This window comes from Pezoporus occidentalis, unplaced genomic scaffold (assembly GCF_034315485.1).
Source record: "Pezoporus occidentalis ecotype Australia unplaced genomic scaffold, CSIRO_AGI_Poc_V1 ctg185, whole genome shotgun sequence".
NCBI classification, from domain to species: Eukaryota; Metazoa; Chordata; class Aves; order Psittaciformes; family Psittacidae; genus Pezoporus; species Pezoporus occidentalis.
In genome coordinates, this window is record NW_026913693.1 from 1,791,975 (window position 1) to 1,807,932 (window position 15,958).

At 38.6% G+C, this 15,958-nt stretch overlaps 1 protein-coding gene across 5 annotated transcripts in view; it reads right to left on the reverse strand.

Moving 5' to 3' along the window:
- The window catches only part of LPIN1 (lipin 1), an 82,950-nt gene that overhangs the window by 19,031 nt on the left and 47,961 nt on the right, over window positions 1-15,958 (reverse strand). For 4 of the 5 annotated variants that reach the window (XM_062615886.1, XM_062615890.1, XM_062615889.1 and 1 more), the window contains 9 exons: window positions 15,301-15,635; window positions 14,806-14,925; window positions 13,472-13,579; window positions 9,821-9,950; window positions 7,622-7,931; window positions 6,035-6,128; window positions 4,436-4,623; window positions 3,166-3,259; window positions 1,748-1,817 (listed from right to left, as the gene is read on the reverse strand). In XM_062615886.1, the coding sequence (XP_062471870.1) occupies window positions 1,748-1,817; window positions 3,166-3,259; window positions 4,436-4,623; window positions 6,035-6,128; window positions 7,622-7,931; window positions 9,821-9,950; window positions 13,472-13,579; window positions 14,806-14,925; window positions 15,301-15,635 (1,449 nt within the window). The remainder of the gene's footprint in view (window positions 1-1,747; window positions 1,818-3,165; window positions 3,260-4,435; window positions 4,624-6,034; window positions 6,129-7,621; window positions 7,932-9,820; window positions 9,951-13,471; window positions 13,580-14,805; window positions 14,926-15,300; window positions 15,636-15,958) is intronic. The other variant, XM_062615888.1, reaches the window with a different exon arrangement.

Sequence of the window (15,958 nt, forward strand, 5' to 3'; positions counted from 1 at the left end):
TTTAAAAATGTCCTTAAACACATGGACAACTTCAAGCACATGTCCTATTGACTTTTAGTGAGATAATTCACATGCTTATAATTAGGGATTCAAATGTATTAAGAACGAGTGATGTTTTTATGCAAAAACTTTTTGCAAAGTTTTCAGTGATGGTTTTTTGCAAAGTTTTCAATCACTTCCTAAAGCCTGTTTTGATAAAGTATCTTAGTTCCATTATTACAGCAAATAAAAACTGTAAGTAACAAGTTGTTAAGAAAACCAGTAAGATGACTGGTAGCATAAATTAGGAATTTCAGTTTCAGAGGCACAGTTCAAGTCAACTAAACCTTCCCAATTATACAGACTGATCTAACTACATATACTGGCTAGTCCACTGAATTCAAATTGCACTCTCTAGAAAATTATCAGCCTTCAGCATATAAGTTGATTATGTAAAAAAAAAATGAACACACTGAATTTCATACTCATAGACTTCTTAACTGATAACCTATATGAATGATGGCGTAACCGTAACACTGTTGAAAGAACTACCATTTCCCTTAATGGAAAAATATTTCATTTCCATTCTTTCAATTTTATCCTAGGCAAAACCCAAAACATCTAGCATGGGCATCAGTGTTTAATTAAAAATGCAGTTACTTTGCATTATCTTTATGAGATCTCACAGGCACCTATCAAGGTCTGTGGAAATGCCCAACAAATACAGACCAGGATAACCATACACCTTCTGTGGGCATTTGAGTTCCATGGATGAATTCCACCTTTGACAAGTATTTGCATATTAGAATATTTGCAGTAAAGCATGAAATATGTGGCTCTAACATCCGTGAAATTCAAGCCAGGTTTACCACATGCTTGGGACATCCAGGATCAGTTTATTTTATATTGGGATGCTACAGTGCAGCTATACATGCATACATATGTGATGTGGCACTAAGAAAGAACACAGTGGTAGAGAGTATTCTCGGCTTGAAGAAATTTTTATCCCACATTCATATCAACAGAGATAGTATTTGAATTCACATGTATTAAACCCAAAGACATGTGAAGTACTGGAAATGGTAGGAGAGTTTGAGTCCCAAACGTCATTTAATCCACTGCTACCCAGGATATAAAATAGTACCAATGATAATACTACTTAGGAGCATTGCAGTGTGCCTTTCTGTCCTAAGCATCTATGTGGCACCAGGTCCCATGGAACTGAATTAAGTTAATGAATGCATTTAAGACAAGCCAAGACATATAACTACCACATAGTCATAGCTATCTGCCACTACCTACCTAGTTTGTTTATGAACAATCGACTGAAAAATAGAAAACTAGCAAGCTACAGGCCTTCTTGACCTAGTATTTAAAGCTTATTCACTGAGGTTAAAATTTCTAGCCTCTATTTTTATTTGATAATATATGCTCTATACAGATAAAACGGAAAGCAGTCATCAGGTATTCAGCTACAGCAAACATGAACATGGGTCAATAAAATTTCTGTTTATAATCCATATTAATGAAGGAAAACAGGAAGTTTTCCTTATTTAAAATATTTGTAAAGTTCTTACCAAGCAAATAAATGCTAATCACAGAACGAGTCCTGCTTATTCAGCCCCTAGCATAAAACTAGATGAATGGTTGCGTGTGGATAAGTATTACTGATGTATAGATCCTCTTGTGCAACAACCCTCTTCCCTGCCTTAATAAATGGCAGAATATCACAAGTCATCCTCTGATCAACCTTCATTTTCAATCTCACCTTTGGCAAAGGTTTCTGGAATGCCTGCATTGCCAGCAGAAGGGGACCGGCTGTTGTCCAGTTGTAGTACCTGGGCATGCAAGAGAGACAATTACTGCACTTTGTAATCCCAAGATTCCAATTCACAATCTACTTAGTATTTATCATCTGGCAGGTGCCACGGTTTAAGCCCAGCCATCTTAATACTGCACCAGTAATAGCAGACCCACCTCATTCCACATTACATTCACAGGTATTTACGACATACACATTTCAAGGTAGGCAAGAAAAGCTATGTCCTGATGTAGACAGGGTATTTTTCATACATTCCTTATGGCCTTATTATATTTACTTTCACATGAGCCACTTTTTTTTTTTTTACAACTGTTTACACTGTTTTTCCATCAAGGAGCTACATAAATGTTAGGGGCTTTAGTCTGTATGTCAAACTTTTGCTATTATGTGCTGAACATGGGTCAACTTTTACAGGCAGCAGGACAGACAAAATACTGTTTAGAGAAGATGAAGCTCACATGACATCCAGAGAATGAGACAGTCATATCCTCATTAAGTACTCCTCTCTCTTCCCCAGTACATCAATAGGCAGGTAAACACTACCATCAAAGTCACAGAACTATGACAAGGAAGCTGTAAGTGACTTGCCTCAGACCACAGAGAGAGTCAGGTATAAGGCTGTAACATACCTGCAATACAAACTATCCCATAAGGATGTACCAGGCATGTCAGATTTGTGTGAGTGATGTCTATGACTAAGGGTAGCCTCACCTCTAAGTGCAACAAAATGCCATGATCTCTCCTCTACTCTGTAACATTGTATGCCAGATGCACGGAGTTCCCAAGTTAAAACATCATGCAAAAAGCTGCACCTAGCATAGACTGTAGTGCTGCACTGCTGCCAGCAGTATAAACATATGAAGTAATCTCTTAGCCTTGTAGAAATAGAAGTCTCATACTTGGTGGGTGAAGTTTGACAAGCAATACCTTCATAGAGACACATTAGCAAAATATTCAGTATATGCAAACTGCTAGGTAAAGAGTGCTTGCAAGGCTGCCATATCCCTGTAAATATTAATTACTCAAACTGGCTCAGGGCAAGCCTTAGGAAGTTCACATCCTATTTCATTTTTTACTCTGCCAGTTGAGTGTGAACACCATTAATATTTAATACTAGCTTCTTTAAATTCAAATTGTATCAATTAGCTATAACAGGTCATCTGAAACTGCTCTTTACTTTCAAGGAGGAAAGGTAGCTAGCAGGGCCTGAATTCTTTGGAGAGTTGACTCTTTCAGGATGAGTCTAAGCTATGAACATTCAAAGCCTATTTTTCAGCTACAGTTCAATTTCTCTAACACACTGAAATGGCACAGAAGTATTTTTGCTACAACAGTACTTTTTTTTTTTCTTGAAATACACTTACTTATTTCCAATTTTAACCACAAGGTTAGGGTCATCAATGATAGCAGGATTGTCCACAAACTGCTGGTATGTTACTGCATGTTCTAAGAATTCTTCTGTGGGGAGAAAAAACTATATTTGTAAAGCATGCATTTATTATGTCTGGGATGGCCAACCTAAATATCTTCGCACCTCTCAGACAAGCAGGTTTTACAATTCTGGGTCAACCCTTCATTACAAGGGTGCTGAGCTTAGCAGTGGAAGTGCTAATATAGAAGCAAAGTATTCAGAGACTCAAGCTCAGAAGAAGCTGAGTATTTCTTTGTCTGCTGGGTGTCCTTCCTGTTCAAAATACAAGCTAAGAGAAAGCTCAGGGATAGAACTGTGAGGGAGGAAAATCAGGCTTCTACAAGGCAAGGAAGTATTTTATCATGTATTTCACTGATCCTCTGTCCAGGTTAGGAGAAGGAACTGACAGGCTCAAAGTATATGCAAACCCACAGCCAGAAACTTAATCTTATCACTTCTAAGGCCTACAGCAAAGTGAAAATGTTTGAGCATACCCCTTCCACTGGTTGTGGCTCCTTTCACAATGTCTATGTAATTTACAAGTGATGCAGTAACAATTCAACTCCAGTAAATCACAGTATATTTGAAATACTTTACAATTGGCTTCTAAACAGCAATCAGTGTAGCATCAGGCTTGTATGATTTTTATGATGTCATAACTACAGAAAACACAAGTCTTACACATTTATGCTCACATTATGCAGCTGGAAGTTTAAGGCACAGAGCAGTGTAAATGATTTATCTAAGAGCTACATATAATATTTGAGGTAGAGCAGGCACTCAGCTTAAAAGTTTCCAACTCCTCCTTCTAGTGTTCCCATTTATAGACCACCTTTTCCCATTCCTGACACCAACAGCTGTGACTTCCTAACTATATACTGTACCAAGCAGAAAAGATACCATTAATACTATCACGATACAAACCTTAGTACTATCACGAAATTAAAAACAAAACAAAACAAAAACAAACACAAAACCCAATGCAATAAAATACTTAAGAAATTTAGTATGTAGTGAATTACTAAAAATTACTAAAAATCATCATTCCTATGTAAGTCCACTATTTTAAATATGAAACATTCTAGGTATCTAATCATTACAGGGACAGCATTTCTCCTCGCAACACATTCTTGAATACAACCACAGGAGGGCACTGCTTCTTCAGTCTAGGATGCTAAAGCTTGGCTGCCAGCACATGCCTATGTAACAATGTCATTCTGTACCTTTGGTTATTTCTCTGTTGTCAGTAAGGCCTCCGCAGAGAGAAATAGCAATGGAAGGTAAATCTCGAATTCCGTCTGAGGTGCTTTCAGCTCCACTGTCTACACCTGAGCTACCACCAGATTGTGGAGATTGGCTGGCAGATCGCAGCCCTGTGTCACTCGTGTTCTTGCACTGGACATTATCCCCACTGGAAAAGAAAAATCAGGAATTCAATTTTCACGTATTCATTCCCAAATTCATTCCCTTCAGCAAGCACCTTTTACATCTAACACACAGTTGGGGGAGGGGGGGAAGGGGGAAAGAGGAAGAACCTAAAGAAATTTGCTTGGTTTTACCATAAAAGTAGTATAGGCCTCATGTGCCCTCAAACATTAGATTGCTTCTTCTTACTTGTCCAGACTAAGCATGTATAATTATAGCTTCACATATGCACAAGAGACAGGAAAAATAAGGCAATAAACTGTAAGATCTTAGTAGACTATATAATGCTTGCTACTATAAGCAGAGTTTATACTAGAACTATTCCCACCCAGGCACAAGAATAAACCTATTAGTTTATTATTTTATTTATATTAATTATACAAACTGATAGCTAAATCCAAAACAAAAGATGCATCTGCTTGTGTATTTATGTCATGTATATACAAATAAAATACTCTGCATATAAACTACTAGGATAAAAAAAACTGAGAAACAATAAATCATTGTACCCACTTAAAAACTGCAGATAGATGAGATCATTATTACAAAGTGCAGGCTCATCAAATTCTGCTTTCCACTCCAGATTTATATGAATACATTTGAAAAAGGAACTTTCAATCCAACTTTTTTCTCCATATTACTATCTTCCTCAATTTTATTAAAGTGCTAATATCACAACAGCTGAGTTTAAGCAAGCAAGAGTGAAAAATAAAATATGCAAGCTACTCCAGTTGCTCCTCAATGACTTTTAGTGAAATGACTGGAGTATGATGTGGAAAGAGGACTATAAATATTATAAGAGGCTCTAATAAAGATCAGAACAAGTTGGAAATTATTTTATTTTCAGGGTGCAATACTTGCATAAATAGATCTGTTATGCACCTTCCAAAAATTATTTTGTAACATTCATATTTATAGGTGATCACCCACTGTATAATAACACTAAAGCAGTAATTTGGTGCTAATACTATTAATAGTAAAGTATGTTCCTCATGGTAATAAGGAAGGACATGGGGATAAATATATCCCAAGGCCAATTGTTCTCCCAGGGCATGTGAGTAACACTCAGAAACATCAGTGTATATCACGTAACAATCCACAATCAACATATTATGCTTAACTGATCAAAATAGAAAATCAGTTTCAAGCACACTTCTCAGGCTCAAATGCAGAACCTTTCAAAAACTCTAATATTCTTCTCTGCAGAGTTTTATTTCCCTTCTGCCTTCATGTCTACTTGGACTTTTGTCCTGGGTTCAGCACGAATTACCTGAACGAGTTACCTGACTGGGTTTAAACCACGACAACTTTGAAAAAAGGTCTTATCTGGTTAGCAATGAATCTGGAAGGTGACAAGAGTTCTTTAAATAGTCAAAATATAAGCAAAGGACTTATACTTCTTGGGGAAATAAAGTGCAGCAACTTCTGGATCCATGTCGGTGAGGTCATCTAAATAGACACCATCAGCACCAAGATGCCGGCTTCGTTTGTCTGTAAGGGACAGCACATATAAGCCTATTAATGATCATTTTATTAACAACAAGCCAGAACTGTTATTACTGTTTAACTATTCATTTTAAGATTGAGAAACCAAACAAATTATAACAGTTTGTGAACTATATTTGTATAAAATGGTACTGCCAAAAATTTCAAAACAAGTTGCTCATATATATTGTTTGGATTTTGTCCAACATATATATTTTTTTTTTCTTTTTTATAACAGAGGACAAGTTCTGAGATATGCTGAAGCCTCTCTGTCCAAGGCAAAACAAGTGGGAATTAGAAGTCAGGGGTCACTGTAGGAAAGCAGCAAAGGAAAAGCATTTGCATAGGCCTATTACCACAGTAAGGCAATCAGAGCCTTTAGTCTTCCAGAACTAATCTTCAATGCCCTCTTGCAAAGGGAAATAACACAACAGACTATACTATAGTCACTAATACACTGTAACTGGCTTGTTATGGAGACAACTCACAGTTTAGCACATACATCTGATGTGTGTGTACATGCACCACTGTAAGGGACAAGACAACCCTCCCGTGTCTTTAATTAGTACCAACAGACAGTCATTGCTGTCCTCTTGTTGCTGGTTCATCTAGACAAGTAACTGTTGTAAGGCCAAAACCTAACTTGGAATTCATTCTAAAACCCATGACTTCTCCCTGTCCCAGTTACCAACATCAAACATCAGCAAAGAAATCAGAAAAAGAAGTTATGTAAAGGCCAAACAGCAGAGTAACATTGTAATTTTTTTATCCTCAAAGATAGTGGAACACATGGGGAAGTGGTTAAGAAACCTGTATGTCTACTGATTAAAATCAGCTACATAAACCAAGCTTAAATAGGCTTTACATAATTACAGAATTATCAGAGCTCTAAAACACATCTGTAAGTAAATAAATTTCATGTGATGATTGTAACACTTATTATACAATAGCATGGATATAAAGCCCAGAAATTAAGAAGTAGGAAAGCAGACAGAGTTATATTTCACAAATTCAGAACAGAAGATGCACTACAAAGAACTGAAATTGCTCATGTAAAACGAAAGCACCTTATTCTGTGGCAAATCTGCGGTTTGTACAAAGGACACACTACCACTCTGTACCAGAGCACAGAGGTTCCACAATTTCCAGAAACGCATAACAACTCAGAAAGTAGTCAGAGCAGGTGAACCAGCTCTCCAGTTTGCTTGTACCAAAACCTGAAAACTCTGAATCAGTGTGGATGAATTTGGAACAAGTTTTGTAAGTCTTGCTCATGTGCACAGAGCTGCCAAAAATCCCAAACCAAGAAGAATCTTGTGCCTTACTACATGGCTCCTGTGAAAAGAAGGCTGCACAGCTCAGGTTTGGAAGTTTACAGTTTTCCAGATGTGAAAATGCCTTCAGGGCACAGATTAATTTAAATGGCAATGAAATACTTTATCACCATGAAATTTAAAGATTAAATCATACATATAAAAGTGAAGAATCAAGACCTTTACCTTTTTTTCTGGATGGAGAATCTGTCTTGCCAGCTGGTTGGGTTGAGCAAGCTGTAGCTTGTTTTATTTCCTCATTGGCAGGCAATGGTTGTACAGCTGCTCCTGGAGACTCTGTCTCTGGCTTATTTGTCTCAGCTGGTAAGGGCTCACTTTCAGCAGCAGTTGCTGCATCTGCTTGTCTAAGAGCAGGTAGAGGAGACTCAGTGTTAAACTCCTCTATAGGAGAACTCTGGATGACCCGAAAGTGAGTGCTTTCAGAGGGATTTACATCCACCACACTGGGTTCCTTTGCTTTGAGCAGAGGACTGGCCTGTGAGGAAAAACAAAGACTGCTATAAAGAAAAGCTATTAAATGCAACAGCCAGAGTTTAATCTGTTCTGATCACTTCAGTGAGATCAGATTCTCAAGGTAAGCAACTACAGCAGAAAGCTACCACTGAGGTGGAGACTACAGTGTACAAAATGCCTCTCTGCTGTGTATTTGCTACTCAAAATTCATCTGTATCTTGGGGCCAAGAAAGACTTGCTCTGCAATGTGCTTTACTGTCCTCACCTGCCTGGGAGCATATCATAGCTCCTACCCTGCCCTCCTTCCTGCAGAAATCCTAGCTTTTCTCCAGAAGGTAACCCTGACAAGCGTAAGAAGGAAGTGCAGACTGCAGTTCATACACAATCAGGATGCTCCCAGGGACCAGACACTGTCATTCATCTATAGCCCAGATTCAGACTTTAAGATCACTTCACAGGAACAATTCCAAATCTTCTCTCAGTGTGGGACAGGAGGAGTTCTTACAGAGGAAAGCTGAACCCCGACAGCAGCAGCTGTATAGCTGCTATAATGTTCACATGATAGCAAACAAACTCTTACACAAATATTAAGACTGTCCAAAGCATAACTCTCAATTCAGGTAAGGTCAGATCAATTCTGAATAGATTGGCTAGGGACATAGGCAGGGACTGCAGAGGGAAAAGCTTCCAAGAGTAAGATTTGCTATACACACTAGGCTGTGTGACTAGGATAAAAACGAAACGCCTAAATCTAATAACAGGAAACCCTAAATTATAGACTGGAAATGCCAATTTGAAATTCCTGCCTGGACCTGTGCACTTGAATTAGTTCTCTACTTACAGAAAATAGCTCCCAATTTTCTAACATACATGAGGAGGAGAATAACACAGAGGTGATGAAGTAGCTCATCTATGGCCTACTAAAGAAGAGGCCAGAAGTTTTCTGAAGGAATTAAGAATTCTGGATTTCCATCCCTTCTTTTGTCACTAGCTAACAACAGTGAATTAAAGATAAATATAATAGCACCATTACACTTCTGGTGGCACCACCAGAATGCAGTCTTCTTTCTGAAGAGGATACCCACTTCCCTGGCCTGCAAAGCAGCAATTTTGTTTCTTTATACTGTTCCTGACCCCAGCACTCCTACAGGCCTTTCTGCAGAGAAGCCAGCTTTGAGAAGAAGAGGCCAAATTCTGCACCATCCCTGCCCCGTAGCTGCAGTATGCTACTGACCTTTGTTTCTCATACCCTGAGGCAAGCATAACCCCTAAGTCACCCCTTTCATCTATGAAAGCTCTGACTCCACAGCTGTCATATGCAGCTGGTCAATACCTGACTGACCTGCAGTGTACACAGCTACACATGGCTACTGTGCAACATGGGAGACAATGCTGCTGGCACACTGCAGATCCTGCCACCTAACTGAGCCAAATGGCTTCAGGGAGAAGACAGGCACCAAGCCAGTCAACTGAGCCAAAAGAACAGCATGCCTGGGCATGCACTGACACAGAACTGTAAGTGTTTCTGGATGCTTATGTACTGAAAACAACCAATTTCAATTTTTGTGAATCACACTGCTAACACCAAGCACTAATTTCTATCTAAGATCATTTATGAATTTCAGTGATTTACCAAAGGACATTTGTTTTGATTTTATATGTTATTTAAGCTTCTAACTTTTACAAGATTAGGTCTCAGAGTCATTTTTTACCATGTATCATGGGTATTGATAATATACCCAGCAGAGGGTACTTTCCTGTACCTCCTAAGGAGCAAGATGCAATTCTCTTTCTTATATAAAACACGACAATTTTCGGTAAAAACAGGATCCACTCCCTCTTTAGTAGTCTGCAACAGAATAAGTCCATGTGCCCAAGAGATGCTAGCCGGAATTAAATTACATTGGATACCTTTGCAGCCTGGGGTAGCTCTCCCCATGCCCAGTGCATGTGGGGATTATTCTTCAGCCCACTTCTGTCCATAGGTTTACTGACTAATTCTGAGTCACTTTTAGGAGTAGGAGGGCGTGAACCTGATGGGCTGAAGAAAACCAAACAAAAAATATTACAAAACCAAAAGTAACCACAACACATTAAGCACTTTCCAAACTGATATCCCTAACACAAAGCACTGGAGATCTAAATAGCCATTAGCCAACTTAAGCGTGAAAGCATGGAAAGACAGTTTAAACAGTTCAGGATCCTCTCAGACTGGCATTCAGAGGTCTCATCCATTTTTTATTAAGTGCTGTCACAGAAGCAGGATTTGAGAAGCTGAAAGAGATAAGACAGAACCACTGGACTTGAACATTTCAGGAGGGTTTTGTGTGGAAAAAAGTACAGGGATGGTACCAGCAGCAGCAGATGAATAGATGTTAGTACTGTTATAATGGATGGGAAGTGCAGAAATTACTCGCATCAGCAAGACATTTTAACCTGATTAAGTAATAAATTAGTCTAACGAATCCAGCTGATTACTTCTTTCTACTAAATTGCTCAGTTCTAGCCTTGAATGTAGGTTTATAGAGAAACCTCTAGAGCAGCAGAGCTGTACAAAGAATTTGAGTTCTTCCAGTTCAAAAAAGTTTAACTGTTTGCTTTGCTGACTACATAATAAAAAATATTTAATAATCAGTAAATTATTAGTTTGTAGCATATATGTAATGTAGTAAAGTCAACAATGTGACAGCAAGTCACATTTTTCCTTTTGTCCTTGAATTAGTGAATCATTATTTATATATAATATTCTGATTATCTATTCTGCCTTTAATGCCATATGTGTGTATGTAAATACAAGGCAGAGTTTCGCCCTGAGGGCCCTGAAGAAGTTTCTGGCTGCGAGAGGCTGTCCAATGGTCCATGCACATGTCTGCTTTATTGGTTCTGAGTATATACAGCCACAAGTAAGTTAGGATTAGGGTAGGCATCTAACTACCAAAATACTACCCATTGTCCCAAAACAAAGCAGAAAAAATGCCACTGTCTGCTGAACTTTTGACACAAACACAATGGTGACATCTTAATTCTCATTCTACAGATATTACTTTTCTCTACAATAAAAAGTGAGGATTTAGTAGTAACAAACTGTTAGACCTTTAGAATTCTTTTCAGTTGATTTCTCCTTGTCGATTAATGTATAAATGTGAATACAACCTCAGGGTTGACTAGAATTATCATTGCAATGTCATCTTGATCTGAAGGCCCACAAGCAAATCAGACTGCAAACATGCAGCCAAAGGCAAACAGGGATAAATTATTTTGTATATAAAAACATTACAGCATTTTCATTCCTTATATCATCCAGGACATAAAACTGAATTTTCTATGCCATCAACAAACGTTAATACAGGGTTGGTGGCCTCCTAATAGGAGCTGTAAGGGAATTACAGAGAAATACTTTTACCTTTTTCTTCATAAGCCACATTGTTGTTTAACACTCCATACCTACTCTCTCTAATTTACACCTTTCTAGAACACCAACAGTACTCTCTATAGTTTATGGACACAGGTAGCCAGTTATGTCTACTACAGTCCTGTTTGTATTCTTCCTGTTTGTAAAGTTCTGCTTCCATATGTAATGCCAGATGTCACCTCCTTCGCCTACACTGGGACTATTTTGGCTGCTGTTCACTTCATACCATTGCCATCAAAGTAAAATAAGACTGAAGACTAATAAATCTCACAACGCCATTCCTTTCATTGCATTTTTAAACTCAATTAGGTCAAACTGAATCCCAAATTAATGTTATACTTGCACTAGGGGTCAGAAAGTCTGAACACCAAGACTGTGCATGATTTGTAATCCAGTGAGAGTATCCTGCAAATGCATCTGTGGATCAGACTAAAAATGGGCTTTCTATTCCTTACACCAGCAACATGTTTGTCTTGGACTGAACTATGTCTTGCAATTCCCCTGTCCTTAAATTGGCCACTGATTGCTGTGATAATTCCAGATTAAAAGAGAGCCACCCTTCCTGTCCACAATGCACAAGAAGGCAAACTTCAGTTCAATCATTCAGATCAGCATATCTGATTCACATCCCATAAATGCTGAATATTCATGTCACAGTCCTATGTATTCCTTAACCACTATGATTGCAATTAATGTAATCCAATGTCAAGAATACAGAACTTGACCTGTAGTTGGCAGTTCCGCAACAGGAAACCACGCTGATCTTTGCAGTGTTTCCCACTGAAAGCTAAGAGAGTCCTGAGAAAGCAGCAGAGTGAACTGAGAAAAAGTCCTGTCCTGACTGAGGCCAAATAAACTGGGAAAAGATAGAAGGAAAGAAACTTATGTACATGTCACAACAGCTGAGAACCTCTGAAGCTCCTTTGAGGTGGCCATAGTACGGCTTCCTGCTTCACATCAAGAAGAACAGTTGCAGACACAGAGGACCTTACTCAGGCAAATTACTACAGCACTTCAGCTGTATATCTAGACTGCAGGACAGTGAACACAACAGCAAAGCTCATGGAGCCACCCAGAGCAAATCACTGCTCCATCCCTGTGCACTTGCCCTACACTGCCATGAAAAACACTAAGGAGAACAGTCTTGAATGTCCCAGGATCTCACCTTGATTGGTAATGCAACATTATCAATCAGGTAATGGTCAGGTTAAAGAGGGCAGATCCAGAAGCTGGGAAAAACCTCAAGAGCATCAGTTTGATGCAGCCTTACACACCTAGTATGGCATTTCTGCTGAGATAAGCAAAGAACAATTTAGCCTGATATATTACTCAAAGCTTCCCCAGCATTAATGGAGAATTGTACAGGTCATATTCAGACACCTACTTTAAATTTTTCAACTGAGTTGCTGTGATTTCTGTCAACTCACTTAATGGAGAAAAAGGGCCTGGCTGCAGAATCTTGAGATATCTCAAATTTAAGATATCATCACAAGTGTCTGCATCCACTTACAGCTCTGTAGAAGAGAATCTACAGTCAGAGGAATCCTGCACTACAGCAAAGTAGTATGCCTTATCTATTGTGTCATCTTTACTCTGATACTCCCCCCTTGCAAAGTCCTCCCCTCCCCCACACCAGGGAACAAAGGAAGAGAAGTCCTCTTCTGGTACTGGGCTTCTCCCACTCCAAGTTCTGTACTCCTTACCGCTCACTTAATCTCCAGTCCTTGTTCTGCTTTTACTTTTGCAACCTATGCACAAGCAAACAAGTCAGGAAAGCCATGGAATAAAAACGTCCTTAAAATATACACTGACTGTAAAAAGCCACATAGAAATGCCAGTCTTCACAGGAATGTAAGTTCTCACTAGCTAAATTCTTCCCTTTTTCTTCTTTTTAATCATCTTCATCAACTTCAATTTTAATCCGTTTTCATTGGCCTGATTTTATATTGGCCATCCTCAACAGATGATTCATCAAGGTAATTTACCTCCAGTCAATGCCCTCAAGGAAGCAAGCAGAGGAAGTGGCTTTCAGTGTCTCTTTCAAGGTGCCTGGGTTAGCAATAAGCACAGTCAGAAGTTCAATGAAATTCACATACTATTAATGTGTTAAAAGGATTTAAAAAGGAAAAGAGGAAGGACAACTGTTCTACCTGTCTGGAGGAGAAAAGTGAGAAGATTGTTGAGGACAGGAGTTAGATAGGCCTCCGTCTGCTGGAACAGTGAGAAGAGAGGTTTGCCCTGTGCAATCTATAGGCTTACTGGACAGCACAGCATGTTGGTACAAAGGAAAACAGGGTGTCATTATTCATGAGTGCTGATTAACACTTAGCTCTTTATGCATGAATGCTGAATTTACATCTAGAGCTTTCAAAATCCAGAATATTGCACTCTAAAAACAAACAGAACATACAGTTCAAAAAGGCATCAAAGGGGCAGGGTACTGACATATGCTGTCACCAAACTGGTGAAGCTAATCATAATAAGCTTTATAGTCAGTGAAGAAAGTTTCTTCCAGAATGCAGTTCAAAACATTTCAATTAAGCTCTTGCTCTGATTACATTGCCCCTCAAATACACAGACAGTATAATGAAATTAGGCTTCTTAGAATAATGTCTTGTAAATATTGCTCCACTCCAGTAGTCTGCATGGAGGATGTGGAGCACATGTGCGCAGGAGCACACAAACACACAGATTTCAGTGCACATTAGGCAAAAAATTGTCTCTTTCTGACAGTGTTCCGCAGACACAAGAAAGTCAGTCCAAATTGATCTGTTCTGACATCAAAGGTATACACAAGCACATAAATACACATACAGGAAAGAATAAGCATATTTCTGTATGTGTTTTTTTCACACAGTAAATATTACTTGGGTAATATGTAGAGCCCTGGGTGACATGGTTTAGTGGGAGGTGTCCCTGCCCATGGCAGGGGGGTTGGAACTAGATGATCTTAAGGTCCTTTCCAACCCTAACAATTCTGTGATTCTATGATTACATGTCTATTTAACTGTGCAATTCAATAAATTAGCTTTGAAAAGGACACAAAAAGCTCATGCTCATTTAAGTAAATCTTATTTTTATACATCAACTCCAATCTTGAAAGTTCTTAAAAGGATTACACCCAAAGTACTACAGACATCCACTGAAGTCCTTACAAGGTGTGTGCATTAGGCAAAGATTCAGATTTCACAAAATATTCATCCTCTCTATAGTATTTCTACAAAAACAGCGACATTAACAGATAGAAACATTCTTCAGAATTTATGGGCCTGCATTTGTACATATGCATTTGTTGAACCAAGGACAACGCTAACCCGAAGTTTTTGAACACTACCTGATTTCAAATATAGAAACCATTCATCTAGTAGTTGACATTTACCATGTTTGATACCAACATTTTTAGTAAGACTTCGTATAGCACTAGCCTATAAGACGTTAATGGAAAGAGGAAGATTATTTAGAACTGTACTAACAGAAAAAGTACCTTTGAAGAGGTGACCATTCTCCATCTGAATGAGGGTAAGATGAAGACTGAGAAAACATAGAAGCTGCAGGAGCCTTCATGTCAGATACATCATCAACACACACATCTGGAACAGGGATTCTAGGTATAGGGAAAGACATGACATTTAACACCCATACTTAATAACTGAGCTGTCACATACTTCAGACAACAAAAAACCTCTACTGTAGAGAAGAATCAGTATAACCTGAACTAAAAGGATATAGAGAAATATTATCTGATTGACACCTTTTAGTTCACAGCATGATGGAGGATTGTTCTTATGTTTTCTATGTAATTTTTGTTATTTTTGTTACTATCATTCCTAATGGCTTTATAGCCTAAAGCTTTTTCTTATAGACACATGCTCATCAGCCATGCGTACCGACTTAAAGAGAAATTACTGTTGGAAGGCATGGAATGGAACATTAACCCAGCATCAGGTTTCCATTACATAGCTCAGTTCCACTGCTATACCGTGAATTGTCCAATGGTTCTTTTTCCTCCTCTGAGCTAATCTCTATGGGAAACATGTCTTCATCTTCCGATGTGTCTCCGTTGTCTTCTCTTTTTAAGCTGTCTATTTTATGGGTAGACTTTCTCCTCTTCTTCCTCCGTTTTTTCACAGAGCTACAGACTGGAGATGTTTCAGTAGAAAGCTGGGATCCATGGGCTTGGGGTGGTACTTGTGAGGATGCACTGGTGTCCAGGTTTCTTATCCTGTCTATGGAGTTCCTCTTCAGCTGAGCTTCCATTAAAGCAGTTCCCTCAGACATAATGGGAGATGTGGAGAGATGATGAGGAATTACCTCCTGAGGAAGAAAAAATCCAAACCATGCAACATATTAGTTCCTCCACCAGTCATAAATATGGTTCTAAAATATATTCACAATTGTCAAAATCTAAATGATTTATTCCACAGAAAAGTAACAAAGATTAGACACCTGGATGCTCAGTATGATCCTATAGCGTATGGAAGACAAGCCAGGAACAATACTTGTAATAAAGAGGATCCTCTGAGCATCTCATATTGGCCACATTATGGCACGAATTTTTATTCACCTGATGCTACATACAGAGCAGAAACAAAAATCCTAATTTATAATCTGAACATTTTGTAAAAGCTAATTCTTCA